The 23,514-nt window shown below is 38.4% G+C and overlaps 1 protein-coding gene across 3 annotated transcripts in view; it reads right to left on the bottom strand.

Annotated features, from left to right (window-relative positions):
- Positions 1–520: 520 nt before the first annotated feature.
- Positions 521–23,514, bottom strand: part of SPTLC1 (serine palmitoyltransferase long chain base subunit 1) — a 41,625-nt gene continuing 18,631 nt past the window's right edge. The window contains exons 6-16 of one of the 3 annotated variants that reach the window (XM_054186740.1): positions 22,073–22,205; positions 20,211–20,340; positions 18,317–18,406; positions 17,503–17,610; positions 16,062–16,157; positions 15,653–15,749; positions 14,265–14,319; positions 5,673–5,790; positions 4,767–4,840; positions 4,537–4,617; positions 521–4,324 (exon numbers count right to left, since the gene is read on the bottom strand). In XM_054186740.1, coding sequence (XP_054042715.1) covers positions 4,575–4,617; positions 4,767–4,840; positions 5,673–5,790; positions 14,265–14,319; positions 15,653–15,749; positions 16,062–16,157; positions 17,503–17,610; positions 18,317–18,406; positions 20,211–20,340; positions 22,073–22,205 — 944 coding nt within the window. In that variant the 3' untranslated portion in view covers positions 521–4,324; positions 4,537–4,574. Of the gene's footprint in view, positions 4,325–4,536; positions 4,618–4,766; positions 4,841–5,672; positions 5,791–14,264; positions 14,320–15,652; positions 15,750–16,061; positions 16,158–17,502; positions 17,611–18,316; positions 18,407–20,210; positions 20,341–22,072; positions 22,206–23,514 lie in introns of those variants that run through there. The other 2 variants (XM_054186739.1, XR_008463917.1) reach the window with 2 other exon arrangements.

The raw sequence follows: 23,514 nt of genomic DNA, 5'->3' as shown, positions 1-23,514 counted from the left end.
GATTTTCGCCAACACTGGATCCCCTGGTGGAAAATGCAGCTCAGTTATCTAAAGAACTAGCAAAGTCAGGTGGTAACACCTTTAATAGCAGGGGTAAAAAGAGAAATCTTCTCCATATAACATGATAGGCAAAATTGCAGTATTTCCTTCTGTAAAGGTCTTTCAAAGCTGAGGCGTATTTCATCTGGACTTCAAAGTTTGTTGATACATCAGAAATTCTATACTGAGTCACAGCAAAACTGTATCTGTCCCAGTGCTTAGTCTCCAACAGCAGTTTTCCTTAAATATTTGCTACCTAAGTATTAGAAATTTGTCATATAGAAAACTGTTCTTCGTTCATAGATACTTCCAGATCTGCAGTTCAGCTGATTTATTAGTTTATGTGACTTTTATTACGTGTATTTTCCTAGCACACACTGGACATGAAATTAAAATTTGAAAAATCCATCAACAGCTAGACAGAGTAAGTCCATTATCTTATTAGCATGAAAACAGCCAAAGATAAGAACGCAACAAGAAATGTTATCCAGACACTTGCTTTTATTAGGACACTGAAACAGTTTAATATAAAAATTCTTAGTGTTAGTGGTAAATATTTCCTCTGTTTAAGCAGCATTTACAGCTCATGTACATTTCTCAAGTCATCTTAAAGACGCAAGACACTTTTGCGGTAGCAACTTCATAGACCAGTGAATGCCAACACACCCACCACCCTGTTTAAAATAATAAAGTCCAGATGGAGTGACAGAAAGGAGACAGTACACCATTCTGTGCAGTGACTGGGATCATATTTCAAAAGAGAAAAAAAATAATCAAAGTTATTCAGCCATACCTCCCTCTCTTTCTTAATACTCTCCTTATGCATTTCACCTCCTATTAAAAAATGATTACTATAGTAAACAGAAAAGGCATCTGTAGGTTTTCCTATAAAAGCAATGAATCTACACAAATAACAATCAATTATTTTTAAGTATTCAAGAAAAATAGATCTGTTTAAAAAAAAGAGTATATATATCATGTAGGCATGTTTCTCCAAGCCAAAATACCTTAAAAGTATACATTCTTTCCAGTCCATCCCAGTCCCCACATATTGCAAACAATTGCTTTCATCTGGACAATTTCAATAAATGTCCACCTTATTACAGTTAAAATGCATTCCTTCTCAACTACCAGATACCAATCTTCAAAAAAAAAAAAAATTAACATTTATTTTTGATCACTATTTCTTATCCTGATGCTTCCACTTAGCTGAAACTCTGTTCCAAATACCTGGCAGGGCAAAATACCTAAGTTAGTTGAATTCGAATTAAAAATCCAGATATTTGTTTTCAATAGAAACTTTGAAGTTCAGGATAAGGCCCTTATGTGTTTCATTCACCTCACGGTATCCTGCTGAATAGCTTTCCACTTATTTACTAAGACCCCCAGCCTAGCTCCCACATCTGAAGAAGAGGATGAAAAAGTCCCGCTTCATACAAACAACCACAAAGCAACTAAAACAGCCTTGTTCATATATTTTTCAGCCTAGAGCACTGAGAATTTAAGCACCTTAACAGGCTTCTGATTTTTTAAATGTCAAAAGTTTAACGAGAATCACTTGCTGTCTCCCAAACCCCAACCAACTTTTTTCCCCAGAGCTGTCCTTCCCTTCATCTGTCTGCCATGTCAGAGACATTTATCAAAAAAGCCAAAATAAAGAGGGACAGACATGCTTAACTTGACCAGGTATACCTCTCTCCATCAGCTAAATCTCATAAGTGTCTTAACTCCTCACAGAGACCACGTATATAACCTGTCATTAAAAGACACATTATAATAGTACTTTAACTGCTATCACCCATAAGGTGTTCACTTTACTGTGACTTAAATGCTTCTTTTCTATACACTTATAAACAACAAAAATGGACAAGGCGGTTTTACCGGTGTTTTAATGCTGCCTATGTGTTTGCCAAATGAATTGGATGATAGTATCTCTTAGTAACGTACTTGAACTTTTGTTTCATCAGAACTGCAGCTTTGAAACTGTCAGAAAATCCATGCTGCTTCCTGACAATTTAGGTGTTACCACTTCATTTTAAAGCAACAACCAAAACCCACAAAACCCATGTATCTAAAGATTGTTGCTAGTTCTCAAAACTGAAACAAAAAAATTGCCCCCACTTGCAGACAACCTAAAACAAAATGCAAAAAGTGAAATAGATTCCACAACCTAGTATTTCAATGCTAACTGGTGATTTGCTTACCTTCACAGGTTTACCTTGAACTCTAAAACCATTTATTACGCTGCACTGGAATCCAAGTACCTCTTTTGTTCCCAGCTTCTACATCAAAAGCTTGAGTTTACTTGAATATTCAGGTTTCAATTATCAAACCAAAAATGGCTCAAAAGTTTGAAGTATAGCAGTAAATTTTAATTTCCATTTCTCACAATCTCTGAAGGTCTTGAGAAGGTTGACTGTTCCGCACTTTGGTTCCAGTCTGTAAAATGGGAATCGGCTTCCTTCCCCACATTTTTGTTCTTCTAAATTGTCGGTTTCTCACAGGCTTTTACTCACAGTTAATTGTGAAAAACATAAGTGTCAGTGAAACAGGAATACTCTTTCACAGTGGGATGAAGGTTTCTCTACATTGCACAGATGATGATTAGACTATTTCAAATAGTCAAGCAACAATCACAAAAGTGCCCCAACACAACTTTGGACGGTTTATCTGACTGTACACAGGTGAGAAGTTTTGAAAACCAGTGCAGAGACAGTCACTTTGAACTGAAAGAGGCGACACGCTATGCTTATCTGATGCAGAATATTCAACAAAATATGGTTGATCATGCTACAAAATGTAACTATATAAGAAATAAAAATCTGAAACAAACATGATTAAATTTTTATTTAAACAATGATGTTTCTCAAAAATAGTCCTGTAGTCCTTGTAGCAGCAACCAAAAAGGCACATAAGTACAAAATAACCCAGAATACAGATCAGGCAGAATATAAAATTTTAAAATGGGCATTCTTAAAGCAAAATCCTGAAATACATGGCTAGGTTTTGTTTTTTAAAAAGGTACAGCTTACTGTCATCCTTCCTTAGCAGTTTTCTATGATTGGTGTAGTGTGTCCATCTGCATAATGTCCATCTATGCTTACTGAAAATCCTGACAGCATAACATCCAATCATTACTAGCCAAATACGTGGGGGTTTTATGTGCACATATTGAATTGTATTTCAGTAGTATTTGTACCATCTAAACTCTAATTAGCTATCTGTGAGCCTTTCCCTCTAAGGTGCAGCTGTTTAGAGATAAAAGTTAGCATACGCCTTTTTAGTACTTCAAAGTAGTTTGACTAAGCTAGTATTTAGTTGCTGTTTCAAAACCTTGGTTTATTCTTCATTTTGCTTATGATTCCTCTTCAAGACTGGTGCAAAGCCCCCCTGACTAACCATACTATAATGGAATTACACCAGTTTCACAAGTCAGAGGTTTCAGTTTAAATGTTTTAAAGTTAATAATATGAAAACCCTCGCCCATAATATCAAACATGCACATAATTACATATGAAATGCAGGAAGAAAGTCATATTTAATATGAATTTACCATTTAGATGATGGTATTCTCTGGCCAGGCATTTTTAAAAGCTGGCTGACCAAAATGGTTAAAGAAAGATACAAACAAAAAAGAACTGAAGTTCCTCCTATAATTCAATAATAAGTTATGTAATATAGCACAAAATTATCTCTTAATTATGTTATCTTCTCCCTTTTGGCAGTATTAGGAACTGTCTTCGTTTGGGGGGAGCAGGGAATAATTCCTTGAAATTTATTTGAAGTTCCTACATTCTGAGAACATGCAGAGAAAACGATACATTTTAGATGTTTTGGGAGAAAACTAAATGTTCATATACATTTTTGAAAATGTTTAAGGATTTGAAGAAATAAATTTAAAACTTTTTAAGATGCAACTTATGAAAGTGTCCTGTATGCAAGAATGATATCCCATTTTAAGGAATGGAGGTAAATGCTAGAGTTTAAATTGCGAGTACACTGTGTCATTCACCAGTTCCAAAATTCAGCATTCTTCCCCTCACTGCACTTGTACTGTTCTGGGACAATCTTGTTACTCAGTCAGGTTTCTATGCCATCAGTGGAAGAACTTGAATATCTGAAGTGAAGTCACTATACAGTGTTAAACACCTATCCTGATACTCTGGGGAAAGAGTAATCCAAAACAGCAGTCTAATTCAATACAGCCTGTGCAGCTTCCTTAAGAAGTGATGCAGCTTTGTCCAGTTCTTGTTCTGTTTGTTCCACTGTTATCACTACTCGAATACTAGAAAAAGAAAACCAGAACATACACAAGAAACATTACTCCTTGCCAGCTTTAGACTTTTCTTGTACTAATTTTAACACATTAAGATCACTATCTCTAGGGAAATTATTACAAATTAAAATTCAACCAGAAACAAGACATATGACTAACCAGAAATGGCCAGACTACTTTTTTTCCCCCTCCTATACATACCACAGAAATGTGATTGTTACCTTTTTTACCTGTGCACGTGCAGGTCATGGAAACGTGCTCAGTAACAGGCAACATGCTGATCACTGAGATTCATGTAGTCACTGAAAATATACTTCAAAATGGAGCCTCTTTCATTTTTTACAGGATCAACTATTCAATCCAGTCTACTGAACAAAACGCCATAAATGTATAAAAAGAGACAGAGAGTCATACCCAATAAAATGAAATAACGTATCGACTTTCTACTAACCTGGGTGGAGGAAGACACTTTTCTTCTTTCTCCAGATAGCGGGCCTGAGTTAAGGCAATACCACTATTCATGCACTATAAATAAAGAAAATACAACAGTCAATCTGGGAACTTCTGATAGCATATCTTTATTATCACCAAATAAATATAACTAACTTTCAAGTTTGATGTCAGGATAACTCTTTCCCAAATGGAAGTTTTAAAGGTTGGGCAAACACATAAAACAGATTAGGGAGTAGCTTCTTTAGCTTTTACCTCCAAGTAATCATATGAAAATGCTGTATTAAATAGGTTATTAAATTATATTTAAGCATATTTTCAAGGAAATCAACTTCAGAGTTTCTTTTTGTTGTGCAGTCTTGTTTACCTGCCACCTGAAATATAAAACTTCCTCATCGACCTTCACCTCCTTCATGTGGGAGGAAGAGAAACAATGTGTATTGGAGATGGAAAAAATACTACATACAAAAGATGAGATTCTTCACACAAAAAAGCATGTTCATGGACTCAAATAAGCAAAATTACAGAAAGCTAGACCTCAAATGGTCAAAATACACGACCAGAACTCTGTTCAAACGAAAGCCTTTATTCTTACAAACATCATAAGTTTTCTAAGCAACAGTTTATATGCAAATTTAACTTGAGTTTTGAAGTACATAACAGGAAATAATTATTTTCTGAAGTAAAAGGTCTAATATATGTTTTTATCCAGTGCTACAGACCTAAGCATCTACAGCATGAAATGGTTAGAAGATGGTCTTTAACGTAGCCCTGATATAGCAAAGAAAATGAGTGTCTTGCAGCATTCCTGCAAGACATTCCAACAAGCCTCCCTACCTGTATGCAATTCATTCATTATTCACAGTCAAAGGTAATGATATATTTTAATTGCTACGGGGTCACTTACATAATCCACAACTCTTTTGAGTAACTTCACATCATTTTGTCGAGATCCACAGCTCTCTTCCAACTGTAGGTGCAATGCTGGAGAAAAAGATTCTCCCACTAATTTTAAGCCAGAGATCCTAAAACAAATAAAATACCTTTAATGCACATCCTACTTGAATACACATGTTAAAGATCTATACAGTACAGTAAGTGTTTCCCCTTACTAGGTGTCAAGTGAAAAGAGAGGGATATTTCACTTTAGTAATATTAATGCAGACAAAACATTTCAGCTCGCAATAGGTAAAGATAACAAAACTTATCAAGTGAATGCCTTTCCTAAGGGGTTTACTAAATGTAGTTTCAGCAAGTTTGTGTAACAATAGCGACTCCTCCTTTTGCAAAAAGGATTAACAATTCAGAAGTTTTGTCAGGATCCTTATTAAGATGTAAGGGAAATGTTAGTGTTAGGCCTGTATGTTGCTGATAAAAACACAGCTAGCCAGGTCAAGTCTTTGGAGTCTATATTAAGAAAATAAATAATAATAAATCTTTTTACTCACTTACGTGATAAAGACGAAACAAGGTTTATTTTTCTGGCAAATTTTAAGTTATTTCCTGTAGAAAATCTTTACAACATCATTTGCCACCTAGTCAGAAGCTCCTCTAAAACTAGCTGTATTACTAGAATTGCTCCCACATCTGTATGTAGGGACAGCTGTTAATCAGGTTCCTAGAATTTGACTGAATGATTGACATTTGATTGTTGCTGTTCTGACACATATCATCATATTCAGGACTGAGTTATTCCCCACCAAAAAAAAAATAAATGTATCCAATACCCAAGCAAGACCTCTTGTCTCCAAAATTAACACGTCCCATAAGCGCGTGTTTACCTAATCAGCCATAATTTTGATTTCCAGACTTCGATGGGCTTGCCTCATCCATTCTAAGTTTATACCCCCGTTTTCAAATAAGTTTTCTATTTTTACAAAAAGTCCAAGACCCATTCAGAGCAGAAGAGATGTTAAATCCATAAACACCAGAACTGGAGCCTACAGGAGAGAGAATTGCCACTACAAACATACTGAATCAATTATAACCTTTGAAGAATAAAATTATACCCTAGCACAGAAAGCATCTTGCATTATTTCTACAATACTACTTCAATTCCCAGTCCATTCCAGAAAAACAAATCAAACTGATATTCTTCTTCAGCCACAAAACTGCAAACATTCTGATGTCATTCACCTACACTTGCAAGCTTACCAAACACAGGCAATTTCTTTAATACAGAAGAACACACACAGCATTTGCTTCACGTATCTATGGATCAGGGATACAACATTTGGTAACACAAGGGACAAGGAAAAGCAGTCCAAGGTCCAGCTACAAGGCAGAAAACCAATACACAGTATAGCCAAATAACACACCCATTCTTAGTTATGTTCCCTAGGAGTGACCTAACTTGTAAGAAGTGTTTACAAGTAGGGGGATGAGAGTAGAAGTCAGATGAAGTTTCACTGTAATTTAAATCTATTTTACGGAGAACAGAGTTTAAGACAAGCTAATAAAACAACTAGGTTTTGTTTAGAGAGACACAGTATTAGCTTCTAGTTATAAAATAGACACAATTCTTTAACTGAAACAGATAATCATAAACTGCCCCCCTCCAGAGTAAATGAGAAAAGATGAGTAGGAAGCAAGCTTACTATCATAGAATCTTCATGGTTGGAAAGGACCTTTGAGATCGAGTCCAACCATACACACACAAAAAAAACCAAACCCCTACAATCTCTGCCACTAGAGCATGCCCTGAAGTGCCACATCTAGATGTTTCTTAAATACCTCTAGGGATGGTGACTCAACCAACTCCCTGGGCAGGCTGTTCCAGTGCCTGACCACTCTTTCAGTAAAGTAATTCTTCCTAATATCTAACCTAAACCTCCCCTGCCCCAACTTCAGACCATTTCCTCTGGTCCTGTCATTATTCACCTGGGAGAAGAGGCCAACACCCCCCTCTCTACAACCTCCTTTCAGGTAGTTGTAGAGGGCAATAAGGTCTCCCCTCAGCCTCCTCTTCTCCAAACTAAACATGCCCAGCTCCCTCAGCCTCTCCTCATATGACTTGGCCTCCAGACCCCTCACCAGCCTGGTGGCTCTCCTCTGGACCCGCTCCAGCACTTCAATGTCCCTCTTGTACAGAGGGGCCCAGAACTGAACACAGCACTCGAGGTGAGGTCTCACCAGTGCCGAATACAGAGGCACGATCACTTCCCTACTCCTGCTGGCCATGCTATTCCTGATACAAGCCAGAATGCTGTTGGCCTTCTTGGCCACCTGGGCACACTGCTGGCTCATGTTAAGCTGGCCGTCCACCAGTGAGCACACGTCATTTTCTGCTGGGCAGCTGTGGAATAATTACTAAATTGGCCAAGAATACAAAAATACAGCATTGTTCACACTTTAAGGAAAGTCATAAAATCAAGAGGCTTTTGAGGTAGAATACAGCCACAGTTGGCACGCGAAGAATGCAACATCTGCAATTCCCTGTACAAGGCTGTTTGCGAAACTACACGAGGGATGGAACGGAACGCGATTGTTCTGTGGCCTCCCCTTGTGATGAATAGCAGATATGGGGACGAGATGGTACTATGGAACAGATAAGCGGCCTACACGCTACCCGAGCCAACATTTCGTCAAATGTTGATGAAATGCTGTCCTTTGTGCGAACTTTGCTCCCTACAATGTACCAAAACACACCTCCATCCTGGAGGCTATCCGCCCCCGAGGTGTGAACACTCCTCCTTGAGTACATTAATCATAAAAAAAGTATGTATGACTAAAGTCACTCAAACTCCACTTTGAAGATAAAAAAATAGTATACAAATAGCCTGAGAGAGGGGATGTCAGGGAAGACACCATCGCGAAGAATTCCATCGCTGATTTCTGGGATCAGTCGACGGGCTGAGCCTTTCTTCCCCCTCATGGGGATGCCTTTGGGTAAGACTTCGATTACACCGAGTGCTTTCTCAGGGACTTAGAAATTTCTCTAGAGAATCTCTACCCTACATTTCTAGCCAGGCTGTATCGTTTATAATTTTGTCACGCGTTTGTATACTTAACAATATCTTTATTTGCACATGCTTTGCAGACAGTGTATTTATCACCAGCAATCCTAAAGAACCTGTATATCTGTTGTTTAAATAAACTGCACTGTTTCAGTAGCTAGTCGTTTCACTTTCTCACTGAACGCGACCAAAAACTTGAGAGAGGGCGTGCTAGTTCATGAGCACGACTAGACTGAAGGTGCAGTCCACTATTAGTGTATCCAAATCATAATAGTTTAATACATATTAAACGCGATTGGACTGATAGTGCTGCATTGGGCATCACTCAGAATTTAAACCTAGCCACACCTAGCCTCCCACCTCGGTGAGGAGTGTTAGAATGCAAGGGGGTTTATCTTCTGCCAAAACCGCTTGGCCCCTTTTCACGCAACAGCGGCTTTCCAGCCACTCTTCCCCAAGCTTGTAGCGTTGCTTGGGGTTGTTGTGACCAAAACGCAGGACCCGGCACTTGGCCTTATTAAACCTCATACAGTTGGCCTTGGCCCATCGATCCAGCCTGTCCAGGTCCCTCTGTAGAGCCTTCCTACCCTCAAGCAGATCAACACTCCCACCTAGTTTGGTGTCATCTGCAAACTTACTGAGGGTGCACTCAATCCCCTCATCCAGATCATTGATAAAGATATTAAACAAAACTGGCCCCAAAACTGAGCCCTGAGGGACACCACTGGTGACCGGCTGCCAAGAGGATTTCACCCCATTAATCACAACTCTCTGGGCATGGCCATCCAGCCAGTTTTTAACCCAGTGAAGAGTACACTTGTCTATGCCATGATTCGCCAGCTTCTCCAGGAGAATGCTGTGGGAGACGGTGTCAAAGGCCTTACCAAAGTCCATACAGACAATGTCCACAGCCTTCCCTGTGTCCAGAAGGAGAGTCACATGGTCACAGAAAGAGATCAGGCTGATTAAGCAGGACCTCCCTTTCCTAAACCCATGCTGGCTGGCCCTGATCCCTTGGCTGCCCTGCACTTGCTGTGAGAGCTCACTCAAGATGATCCTCTCCATGATCTTTCCTGGTATCGAGGTCAGGCTGACGGGCCTGTAGTTCCCCAGATCCTCCCTCTGACCCTTCTTGTAGATGGGCATCACATTAGCCATCCTCCAGTCACCTGGTACCTCCCCTGTTGACCAAGATTGTTGATAAATGATGGAGAGAGGCTTGGTGAGCTCTCCTGCCAGCTCCCTGAGTACTCTTGGGTGAATCCCATCCAGCCCCATAGACTTATGTGCATCTAGGTGCAGAAGCAGACCATTGACTACTTCCTCCTGGATTATGGGTCGGTTGTTCTGCTCTCCATCCTTATCTTCCAGCTTAGGAGGCTGAGCACCCTGGGGATAGCTGGTGTGACTATTGAAGACAGAGGCAAAGAAGGCATTAAATATCTCAGCTTTCTTCTTGTCCTTGGTTGCAACTTTCCCCCCCACATCCAGTAAGGGATGGAGATTCTCCCTGGCTCTCTTTTTGTTGATGTATTTATAGAAACCTTTTTTGTTGTCCTTAATGTTGGTGGCCAAGTTGAGCTCCCGCTGGGCTTTTGCCTTCCTAATTTTCTCTTTGTATAACCTAACAAGATCTCTGGACTCCTCCTGAGTTGCCTGTCCCTTCTTCCAAAGGTGGTAAACCCTCCTTTTATTCCTAAGTCCCATCAGAAGTTCCTTATTCATCCAGACTGGCTGTTTTCCCCACCCTTTAGACTTGCAACACTTGGGGACAGCCTGCTCCTGGGCCTTTAAGATTTCCTTCTTGAAGAGTGTCCAGCCTTCCTGGACCCCTTTGCCCTTCAGGACTATCTTCCAAGGGACTCTCTCAACCAGTGTTCTGAACAAGCCAAAGTCCGCCCTCCAGAAGTCCAAGGTGGAGGTTTTGCTAACCCCCCTCCTTACATCACTACGAATTGAAAACGTGACCATTTCATGATCACTAAACCCAAGACGACCTTCGACCACCACATCTCCCACTAGTCCTTCACCGTTTGTGAACAGTAGGTCTAGCAAGGCACTTCCCCTGGTAGGCTCACCTACCAGTTGTGTCAGGAAGTTATCTTCCATGCACTTGAGGAACCTCCTAGCCTGCCTGCTCTCTGCTGTGTTGTATTTCCAGCAGATACCCGGCAGGTTGAAATCCCCAACCAGAACAAGGGCTGGCGATTGCAAGACTTCAGCCAGCTGCTTACAGAATACTTCATCTGTCTCTTCATCCTGGTTGGGTGGTCTATAGCATACCCCCAGCACAAGATGTCCCTTATTTGCCTTCCCCTTTCATCCTTACCCATAAACACTCGACTTTATCATCACTGGAATCTAGCTCTATACAATCAAAACATTCCCTAATGCACAGAGCTACACCCCCGCCTCTCCTTCCTTGCCTATCCCTTCTGAAGAGCTCATAGCCATTCATCGCAGCATTCCAGTCATGACAGTCATCCCACCACGTCTCCGTGATGGCAACTACATCATAGCTGTCCTGCTGCGCAATGGCTTCCAGCTCATCCCGTTTGTTGCCCATGCTGCGTGCATTCGTGTAGATGCACCTGAGCTGGGCTACTGATTTCACCCCCATCCTTGGCCCTTTATCCCTAGGCTCATTACTTGTGGGCCTGGTTTTATCCCCTTCCCCCTTCGATTCTAGTTTAAAGCCCTGTCCATGAGCCTTGCTAACTTTTCGCCTAGTACCCTTTTCCCGTTTTGGGATAGGGTTTTCCCATTCTTAGCAAGCAGGCCCGGTGTCCTGTAGATCAAACTATGATCACAGAACCCAAAGCCCTGCTCGTAGCACCAGTTTTGGAGCCAGGTGTTGATCTTTCCAATTTTCTCTTTTACCCATTCATCAGTCCCCAAAACTGGAAGGGCAGAGGAGAACACAATTTGTGCCCCTGAACCCTTGACAAGCCGTCCCAAGGCCCTGAAATCTTTCTTCATTGCCCTCAGATTTCTACTCTCCAGCTCATCACTGCCTGCCTGTAAGATCAAAAGAGGGTAATAACCTGAGGGCCGTATCAGGCCAGGAAGCTTCCTGGTTATATCCCTAACACGGGCCCCAGGGAGGCAGCAGACCTCCCTGTGGGAAGGGTCTGGCCTGCATATGGGACCCCCAGTTCCCCTCAGAATGGAACACCCTGTGACTATTGCCCTCCTCCTGCTTTTCACAGAAGCAGTCTTAATGCGTGGAGCTGGCTGCTCTGACAACTCCCTGGATGGGGCTTCCATTCAAACCAAGTCTTTCCCTGAACAACCTGCTTTATATTTGTAATATGCTTACTCATAAAGGCTGCTTACAAGTTTCAAACAATTTTAATCTTAAAGCTTTTTCTGTCTGTCACAGCTGTAATAAACTGAACTACATAATTCATCTTGCACAATTATTTGAAGAAACCCAGGAGTTTACCGTGAGGTCTTCTGATGGCAACACTTTAACTTTCATATGAAGTATTAACTACATTTTCCTAAGCCTCTGCCAAATAAAGATTCAACAAGTATTTGAGAATCCAATGCCTGCACACTGTAACTTTCCTGGAATAAGAATTCCCTTTCCTAAGACATGCTGAGAAAGTTTCATTTTCAAACAAAAATACACAACTTCTACACAAAAAAGAGAGGTCTGAAAGATCTGATTTTGAAGTAACAAAGGATTAAAACTAGCCTCCTGAACTCCAACGTTCCTTCTAAGGCTAGTTCTGCATTAGTAAATTAAATATGCCTTGGACCGTTTTCTGGCCCTGTGGTGAATGGGTATGGAATGACTCACATGCATATTTCTAAAATCTGAGTCTCCACGTCAGGGTGGCCACATCCAAACTGACTACTGGGAACAGCTCCTGGCTCATGCCAACTCTTGAACAGCATCCAGGAGTCCTTTCAAAGAGCGTTGCTTGGCCTGGGCCAAAAATATGCCACAGATCAACAATTTGACAGAGTAGACAATCAAGATCCAGTGCCCAGAAATGCTTCCTGACGTTAACAGACCAGTATGGATGTAGCCTCGGGGAGCTCTCTCCTCATAGCTCTCCACGCCCCACCTACAAGGGCGGGCTGCAGAATTGAGTGGCAGGACCAGTCCCTTGGCGGTAGGGAACCCTGTGTAACCGGGCTGCCCTGAACTCCATAAAAATTTCAGCCATTTTTGATAACAGAAAACTAGAATGAGATCTCATTGAAAAAAATCATCACATTCCTCTGGAAGGGAAAAATCTTTAAAAATAAATCTGCTTTTCCCCAATGAAAACTTGCTTTATTGGAAAATTCTCAGCCAGGTGTGCAATAAGCAATATACTATTTAAGGGATACTACCTACTACTGTCATGCTTTTTAAAAAAACCACAAAATTCTGTCCTGTTCATCCTGTCTTCCTGCAACAGAGCTTCTTCATTTCTATTTACTAAGACACAAATATTTTTAAATAAAAGACAGAAATCTACTTTAGCTAAGATTGTTAAGAAGATTAAAAACATTCCTGATTTGTGTTAATCATCCCACCTCTTACTGGATTTTCTTACGCTTTATAAACTGCCATAGACAATTAGAAATTAGTTGTATGCACGATTCAGAAGAATTCTTCCTTTTCTTCCACAAACTGGCACTTGGGTTTGTACCCGGAACAGGAATAAACACCAGTGGTTCCTCTAGCTTACAATACTACGATTTCTTCCCCCACCATAGTCCATATAAAGACCAACATTTTTTGGAACCGTAAACATGCACTGATCCTTACATATCAATTCCTAAATTTCATGGGTTAGTTGCACTTTGGCTAAAAGAAAGGTTTCCTTTACTTTTAATTTGTCCCTCTTGCTGTATTTGTTCTATTATGAGAAAGGCTAAAGGCTGTGTATTCTTTCACACTTTCTTTGTGTACAGTTCTACCACCATTTTACGCTCTCTTTTAAACCAACAGTTAGTTCCACTCTATCATAGTGAGAGCACCACAAAGAACTGGAGTAAAGCAGCAGCCATGGTTCAGGATGGAAGATGAGTGCATTTAACACCACAGTATTAAAAAAAGCTTCTTCTGAAAACTTTGCCTCCTCTTCAAACCATCACATACTTTTTCTAGTGTGGTTATTAATTAAAAAAAAGAAAAACACACTGAACCCTTGCAAATACTGGTTCAAATCTTCTCTCTGATATCGCTTTATGCAATTGTTAGGATAGTTTTTCTGCTACAGGGCTTCCCAATTTTCTGATGCTGTTAAACCTTTCAAGTTCTTTCCCAGTATGACCCAGAAGAACTATTTCCTTTGCAATTTTTTTGGACCTCTATATTACCACACTGTTTTGCATCAGGGAAAAATATAAAACTCCCATTACAGACACTAAGGCACTTTGCCTACCTGTTGGTTTGTGACTATACTAATCACTGAATTTAAGTGAAAAGTAGAATCAGTCACAGGATAGAAAAGTACCAGCCATGGCTTATTGACTTCTGTTTTGCAGTAAATATTAAAAAGTAAAAGATTGACAATTTTTCCTTACCAAAACACACTTACCCCTGTAAAGCTTTATGAATTCGTTCGCATTTAGCCCGGAGAGTCTGAAAAATGTCTACATACACACACAAAAAAAAACCAAGACAAAAAAGAAAAAGGAAAAGGCTTAGATATCCCGTTCCTACTTTACGTTTCTATAAGGCTAAGGTTTAAAAAAAAAAATAGCATCTGTAAGGAAAACTAAGATATACATATGTATTAAAGTACTAAGTCTCTTCACTACTCTTCATAATGTTCCTGATTCCCATTTCTGCCAGGAATGACAGGCTTTTAAGATCTGACAAATGCATTACTTCCCTTTATCTCATTACTCCAGCTGCATTGGTTCACGATCATATGAAAAGGATGACACAAACACTTGGTAATGGCATTGAAATAGCAGATCCAACTTATTTATATGTATAAGATATCTATGGCAAGGCATACTCTGCTCCTTGATCCTTTCACCAACTCACTGCAGATTCTTAAATGGGAAACTTTGACTCCTGGATCTGCAAATCTTGGTTCTTTTCCTTGGTAAATGCTAACCCTCCACTACAGCTAACAGTCCCATAATTTACTCTTAATTTTTTCTTGCTTTTGTTTAACTTCTGAGGACCAGGCATGGGCTACCCATTAGTTTTTATTTAATTTGTGACAAACTAAGTACTACATCTCTCCAAAGATGTCCTCCAATCTGTTTGTGCTAACGAAGGTTAAAAAAAAAAATACAAGATTTGGGCAATTTTGTCCTCCTCATATGCCTCTCACCCTCTCCACCTCGGCGCAAAAAAAAAAAAAAAAAAAAAAAAAAAAAAAAAAAATCTTTCTTAGGTTATAGCAACAAGTTTGCTGACTCATACAGCAGTCCTCCTGCCTGCCAACTTTATCTAAATGTTCTGTACTTGGTCCTGCCAAAATTGCAGTTGTTTGCACGATAATCATTCCTGAGATTCTTGCCTGGATTCTCACTTGGAGAAGAAAAAAAAATAATTATGTAGTGCAAGTGGAAAGGACAGGGCTGAGCAAATACACTCCTATTTGTTTCTCTTTAGCCTTCCCTTCCGCCATTTGTCTTGAAGGAATTTGTTTCCAAGGAAGAAACATATCAGTAGTCTATAAAGCAGAATAATAATTTCTTATTTGATTAGTGATAGCCATTTCTCTCCCTCCCAGCCTAACCTAACTCACTTATTTGCAGCTGGAAGAAGGAAAGGGGAGGAAACATTGAAGAAGAAAAGCGGGATTGGAAGCTATATGAATAAAAAAACCCATACATGCAAAATTAATTATCTGAACAAAAGAGAGGACTTAAAGTAAAACGGTGAGGAATCAAAGTAGGGAGAGGTATGAGTTATTAGTTTTGGGTGAAAAAAGACTGAAGAATAAGATTTTCCTGAATTAAGTACCTGGATTATCTTCCATAATATTTAGAGCCTCAATAGCAGCAGCAGCTAACAAAGGAGGTAGGGATGCAGAAAAGCAGTAGCCTTGACCAGACAATCGCTGTGTGAGAAAAAGAAAAAAAAAGGAAAAAAATTCCACTTTTTTCTTTGTAGCAGTATAGACAATGTTTTAAAAGTTAATTCACATACAGTCAAACAACCTCTTCTCCACATCTACAGGTTCACGGAAGGATTTAAAAGTAGGTCTCCAATTCATCTACATATTTCACACAACCAGACAGTTTCTGTATGGAATCAAATGTTGCATAATAATTTATATCATAACACTCCTTGCAAATTGATATTAGTAACTAACTCTGTATTTCTAAGTAATTAATCTTGCCACACCACATAAAAGTGAGACCTGGCTTACCTGATGGTCAATAATAAAAGATCTTCCACAGCAAAATCCTCCAATGGAAGCCAGTGAATTTTCCATGTTTGCACTAATAAGATCTATATCATCAATCTGCCAGTTAAATTAACAAGTTACTAAAACATGCTTTTGATTACGTCACAACAATTTATAAGACAAATCTATTAAAGACGTATCATTTTATATTATCATGAATACTAGAGAAGATCCAACAAACTACCACATATTAAAATGAAGCTACAATTGAAACAGCAATTTTAAGCAATACAAAAAAGGACTTTAGAAATTGAGATTTATACATCCGTAGATAGTTTACTTAGGATCACTCTTTTCCAGGCATTGCAATGTGAAGAACAAAGAAAAAATGTATTATATACATACTGGTGACAATTCCTCAAAGCACTCAGTCTGACAGTGTCCTTCAAGAATGTAAGTAGTCCCACTGCAGTCAGCAGGAGTTAGAATGTGATTAAAATTGAGCATAAGTCTAGTTAAATCAGAGTTTGAACCTTAGAGACACAACTGTCTTATTTAACTTACTAGTTGCAAACATTTTTTTTGCCAGGCTCTGTAATGCATGATGACGACCACTGCAAATTCCCATCCTGAGCTGACAAGACTGAAAGATTATGTTTCTAAGGGAATTTAACATAGAAGCCAATTAATCAGATGGTACTTGGCAAGCATCACAGCAGCACTGTTTATTTCCTTATCTAAAGCTGCTTAACATTCATTTTCTCTTTTCCACATTTGGTATTAAGACACTTAAAGTGAAAGCAGTAGGAGATAGCGGAAGACCGAATGAATTCTCAGAATTTGATATTTCACTTCCAAGCTGAAGTCAGACACTGTCAGAATGCAGTGAGAGATACTCCATACTAAGACAGCGGAAACCAAAAAGCACTTCTTCCTTCCCCAGCTCAGGTGGCTGTTGTAGCAAACAACTGCAAGGACATTGCTTTGTATTTCCAAAGTACTCCTCAGCTGAATAAGCACCACAAAAGGTTGACTCTTGGAAAAATAGTTTGTCTTAATCTGGCAGTAAAGTAGTAAGACAACATCTTTGAAAGGATCATCAAAAGCTTTACCTGTTTTTTCCCCACTGGAGTAAAAGGCAATAGAGCGAACTAGGCTGGCTATATACACTGAGAAGATTTCTCTGACTTACCCCTAGCCCCCAAATATTTCTGTGTAAGCATGACACTTTTAAGTGTATCTGGCTGGAAAATACTGCAATCATCATCTCACTGAGTGTCGAAAAAAAAATAAAATTATGCATTGCAAAAGTTCTTTTGTTATCTTAATAACTAAAAATAAGTAATATTATTGCTATCGTACACTAAATATTGTTAATGCTACAGGTATAAGAAATCAACTGCACAATTTGCTTCTGTACAAGTCTCTTGTTCACAGTAGCACTCACATTTATTCCACTTACATTTATTCCAAAGTGTTCAGTAATTCCTCTTCCATGTTCTCCAAGGACTCCAAAGGAAAGACTCTCCTCCAAAAATATTCTAACTTTGTATTTATATTTCAATTTTATCTAAAAGAAAGCAAGTGAAATAAAATAAAAAGCCTAGGTCATCAGAACATGGAAACAAAATGGGCGAGGGAGATAAAGTAAAGACAGACAAGTGCAGTATCCTGACTACTGCAAAAATGTCAGCTCTGGAGTTGTGCTATGTCATTAAGACATTTTAAAAGCCTTCTAAATTCTTCCACCAGGTAAGACTAGGGTAATTTTCATCAATATTCATGTACCAAAAAAAAGTTGTTTGTTTTTTTAAATTGGCTATCAGATACTTTCAGGATGATGCCTTTTCTCAGCATTTCTTCAATTGCCTACAAGAATATAGCCTGCACATAAAGCCAATTTATGCTGAATAGCAAATGTTTTCCTTGAAGTCACTGTTTGTGACAGCTGTGTGTGGGTTTCTTTGAAACATCATTGTTTTTTTTTTTACATATAACTTAATTTAATGATTTAGTATCGTACAGCATAGCTGAAAGTTCAGTATGTTTTACAGGTTAAAAACTTAGACAATAACCAGATATTCATCTGCAAGTCTCATTGCATATAGTTTCAGTATCCTAATCCTGATCATAGGTTTCAAAACAATGTAAGACTTGGGATCACCATTTCATGAATGGTTGAGAAAGCAAGCAGATAAAAAAAACTGCATGCAGAGCTTTTCATCAGCCACATGTTTTCAGATGCAGAGTTTAAAAGACAAACTGCAACCACTTACCAATTCTGGAAGAGGGCAAACGTCTCCTGTGTTCATATACAATCCTTCCACAACAATAAACCTTCGAGTTACACGGGCCTTGCGAGGATTCTTCAGAGAAATATATGGTTTCAGTTCATATCAATTGCTACTAACAAGCGAAGTTCTGAATATTTTTTACAGGGAGGACAGTAATGGCAAGGGAAGGAAGATAGTGTCTCTTTTTCAAGTGAGCTTTTAGTTTAAACTTAGTATTTATCATTTGTAACAAAAGTTGAAATGCCTTATTGAAGTAGTTTTTCTTCATTTTGTAATACTTTTATAGCTTTTAACTCTTACACAAGATTTAAGATGCCTTGTTTTCAAACAGATCATAACAAATTCATTTGAATTTTATGAATAAAATGCAAGCAATACAACTACAGAACAAATACGACAAATCTTGGTCTCTACTATATTCATCATTAATCTGAGCAATTAGAAGGGTTTTCAACAAGTGGTTTGTGCACCAGCATTCTCAGTGCAGCACAAACCTCCCACAAGTAGCATCTTCATAAAACACAATCCAAAAGAATTCATAACATTCAAGTTACAATCTCCCTGTCTGATCTCTGGACAATAGAGGCCATAAATATCCCACACTGGTTTCTGTTTAACATTCAATGGTATGATTTGAGTTTAGTTGTCTTAAAATACCATTTGCCTGGTATTTACTATAAACCTGGTTGATATCTTCTGATCAAGGACATTAAATCATGCTTCTTACCATTTCCAGTCTTGTGAAAAGACTCAGAGAACATCTATTTCACTTTTCTGAGTGCTAGGCACCAAAACTACCCACGGTCTACTAAACAAGTTGGACCACCTCTAGCGGTAAGATCTACCTGTTCCTAGTCAGTATGTCTTAGTTATACACACTTGGTCCGTATTAAGCTCTTGGCCACCAACTTTATGTTCACATTCAGCTAATTACATTAAGAAACTTTAACCAAGCAGCTAAATTAAAGCACTGTGCCCTAACAAACCAAATGTGTTACACAAATTGCATCACCCGTCTGTCAACCACATCTAAAAACTCGTGTAAAGATTATCTGACAAAAAGTATTTTCCATGAAGATATGTTAACTATTAAGTTGTCTATAAATTTGCTAATCATCAGATCCATTACTGATTTAAATTGCTGTTAGGCTGATTGGCTTATAATTATGCATTTTATCTACTTTACTTTTTCTAGTGTTAGCACAAAACCAGCTTTCTTCTAATTGTAACTTTCCAGCATTCTGTGAACGAGGCACATAGTGGTCACAGCTCTTCAGCTAATTCTTCTAAAAATCATTTAACCACGTTATCTGTACTTGCTGATCCTGATTTCAGTAGGTGCTTTTTGTGGTACTGTCAGAATGAGAAGCAAGCCATCAAACTGACCCAAATTATTCAAGAGAGAGAACACCTTAAGAGCAGAGTGCAAGACAGGGGAAGAGTCTAAGAAAAAAAAAATCATGCTGATTCTATAAATTAAAGACCTCGGACTAAATGCTTTTGTGTTGATTTTACAGTATGGTATTCAAACTGATAATTAACTTTCCTGATTTATTAGGTTAATGCAATTATACGTATTTCAAAAAGAACAAAAAAAGCTCTGTAATAGTATTTAAAAAAAATAAAATAACCTCACACTTCAGTCATCTGCCCATAAAGATATTCCCCCACTACCAACGCCTGTGAGTTTGCTTCCAGTGGTTACACAGATAAATGCAAATAAGTAAATAAATAATAAAAAAATCAGTTGTATAGAGATTTATGAAAACCAAATAACTGACTATAAGCATTGCATCCATTCAATTAAACAACTCAGTAAAAAAAAGTGGGGGAGGTGGCACAAAAGAGTACAAATATTTCTTCAAAGAAATGGTACCTTTTGATCTTCAGCCTCTTGTTCTTTCAACAGTCGTTCAAGGTCAGCCATATCATTATGCTTAAATAACTTGATGTTACTACGAGATGCTTGTAATCCCTTCTGAATAGCAAAGCAAGCAGCTTCATCTCTGTAAATACAGCAAGCCCTTCCAAGTTTGCATTCGGTTTAACAACTATTCAAAGAAAGCTGGCTATTAGGACTGTTCTGCTTTTGAGCAGATATCTGTACCCAGGTGTAGTTAAAACCAGATTTATTAAAGCATCATATATTTTATTTACATTTTGAAAACTCATTTCCAAAGCCTCTCAACTTTCCTATGTGCTATAGCCACTCAAAGCAAGCTTCCAGTTTCCTTCTTGAAGTGTACACTGGTCCTTTTGTTTGTATTTGACAGCAGTTTGAGCACAACATTCCATGGACTGGATACAATACCACGGTAATCATTCCAGAAACCTCTCACTCCATTTGCTCTGGGTCTTAGAAAAAAGGGGTGAAGGTGTGCCTGTAACATTTACAGTGGTCCTCCAAGTATTCAAAACCTGCTTTTTAATATCCCTTGGGAACTACCATATCAGTGTTCAAAGAACTATCTGCCATTTGTAAGTGCTGGAAAAGCAAATCTCTGAGCCTGATGGGGTACGCAATTTCACAGCTGCTTTAAGTCAAGTAATCTTTTAAAAGTGGCAACTAAATCAAACCTTCTGCACATGCTAAATGCAGTAATTTCAACCAAGTTGCTTTTAAATATTGTGAGATCTTTTGTCAGTGAGAAGCTGTAACAGTACAAGATAGCTGAATCCAGGATACACTAGCATCTTGAACAGCGTGCACAATCCTAGTCTCAAAAAAGCTGATCCAGAAAATGTTCAAAGATAACCAAAAAACGTGATCAAAAGTTGTGAAAGAACTTTGGTAGAAGAAGTCAAATAGGCTGCAAGCCTACACTTGGGAAAGAAAGCACTGAAGAAAGATTTTGGCAGATAAATACAAACAGCATCAGCGTGCTGTGGCCTAATACCAGCAGGCAGCTAAACCCCACATAGCCACTCACTCACACCCTCCATGCAGAAGATGTATCAGTTCACTGACTAAAAATCAAATGCATCAATTGAAACTAGAAGCTGTTATATTCAAACCAATTATTTCCTCATATTTTTTCATAAAATGTTCAAGTTAAACTGTGAAATTACATGTCATATAAGCATTATGGATACTAAAGATTTACAAAAGTACTAAAAGAATAGGAAGGCTAAGAAAAATCCATCGGCTACTACTAAAAGCAAACCCTCCTCTTTGGCTCAGAAAGCTTTGAGTATTGTTATATTTTTTTGTCCTGTTTTTTCTCTCTTCCCTCGACAAATTATAACTGGCTACTCTCTGTGTCCAGATACTAGGCTTGCTGAACCCTTAGTTTGACCCTGAGTAGCTGTTCTTATGTTATTTTAACATGTACCAATATTTATCCAACTAATCTGTTGCAAATATACATGAGAGGAATAACTGTCCTGCAAGAAAGGTAAAAAGCCAGCAGTAAACAGGAGAAAAGCAGATATGACTGTACAGTTTCTTAAGAAAACTAGGTATTAAACTTCCATTAGTTCTTGCATGCACAAGTTTGGTTGTGTTTTTTTCAGCTGAGTGCCCAAGACTGCTCTTCCATGATAAAAACAGTAACTGATTTGATTTGGAGTATTTGGCAAAGAAAAGATACTTGACATTTGTACAACAAGATACTTGCTCAAAACTAGCATTATTTTCTAAATGGTTAACTTAATAAGATTAACAATAATGAAAAAAAAATAAAGAAAAATTGAAAAACTCTGCAATCTGTAATTTCCCAAGAAGAAAACAATACTTACACAAACACAATGTCCCCTCTTTTTGAATATGCAGGAATAGCACTGGCAATTGTTGCAAATCCATATGAGTATATAATAGCTTCCTCTGTCCTCATGAATTTTGCTAGTCGTTCTTCTAATTCTAAGTGCACATCTATTTACGAGAAAAACTGAAATATCTTAGATAGATGCATGCTAAAAGCAATGATAGTCTTTCTGATATGAAAACAAACTAATTGAAGCAAACAGATATTTATCTGCAGGAAAAGCATTCCTTACTTAAACTGACAAGTAACCCAATATTAATCAGAAGCTTTGACAGATCTGAAAATATTTATGTGGTAATGTGTTTCTCATGTTCTGTTGCAATGGCAAGTAAAATCTACTTGTGATTAAACCACAAGTAATGATGTAGTGTTCCTGGATTGTGATTAGGGAGCACAGTTATTAAGTCAGACAACAAATTGCTATGTAATTTATAGCAATTAATGAGGTCCTGTTGGCAGACTGTCAGTTCTTTCAAGCTGATGCTTCCACTGCAAATATCACAGCTATCATTGTAACAGAAAACTGCTCTTGTCAGGCTGCGATCACATACCATCTCTTAAACACACTTCAGCCAATTGAAAAGGTCACTATGTCCGTGCCAGTTTACCCACCCTTAAGATAAACTGGCACAATTACACACAAAAGCATTTCCCAAACCATTTAGGTCAAAGTGACCCACGTTAGAAACAAAACGCCACTGAATCAAAAGATTAAGAAGTGTAATACTACATGGTGAGTGGACTGTTGCTGCGGAAAAGTGACTACAGCATTAAGTACTCTGCCTAAGCAAAATAACCTGCATCAGACAAACTGTCATTTTGCCTAACCCTCTTGCCACCACCTGCTTCTGCTAGCAAGTGTTAGTCGAAGAATTATGCCTTTTATCAACTGGAAACAAACAAGAATAAAGGGCAAATAGAGCTCCTTAGTGTGTGACTTGAGAGATCAGCATTGGGCAAAAGCTACCTTTTTGCAATTACTGAAAGTTCATTAAAACAAAAATCAGATGAGGCAACATCAGTTAAAAATACAGATTTTTCAATAGCCTATGAGGCATGGTTATGTCAATGCTGGTATTTTTAGCCAGGTACAAACAGCAAGGGTGTAGGAAGAAACTGCTTGTAAAAATCTTACCTTCACCATGCTAAAGAAACACCTATCAGTAGCTTTCTCCAAAAGAGCACATCCACTTGACTCATGTATTTACATAACAAAAGCAGAAGGTGTATCTTCAAACAACAGCCTCCCAATCACAGTCAAGAGCAATTCTATCCATAAGACTGCAAACTATAAATCTTCAACAATCCTTTCCTAATGTTTACCTGAGCATCAAAAAATTGAATGAAAAGTAATTCTTTCATTTGATCTTCCACCAGTTTTAAAATGAAACAAAAAGTTTAATCACTTATTATTTA

The sequence above is a fragment of the Rissa tridactyla genome, chromosome Z (genome assembly GCF_028500815.1).
Source record: "Rissa tridactyla isolate bRisTri1 chromosome Z, bRisTri1.patW.cur.20221130, whole genome shotgun sequence".
Classification (NCBI taxonomy): domain Eukaryota; kingdom Metazoa; phylum Chordata; class Aves; order Charadriiformes; family Laridae; genus Rissa; species Rissa tridactyla.
Note: the sequence above shows the minus strand (reverse complement) of the source record. Positions and strands in the feature narration are given on the sequence as shown.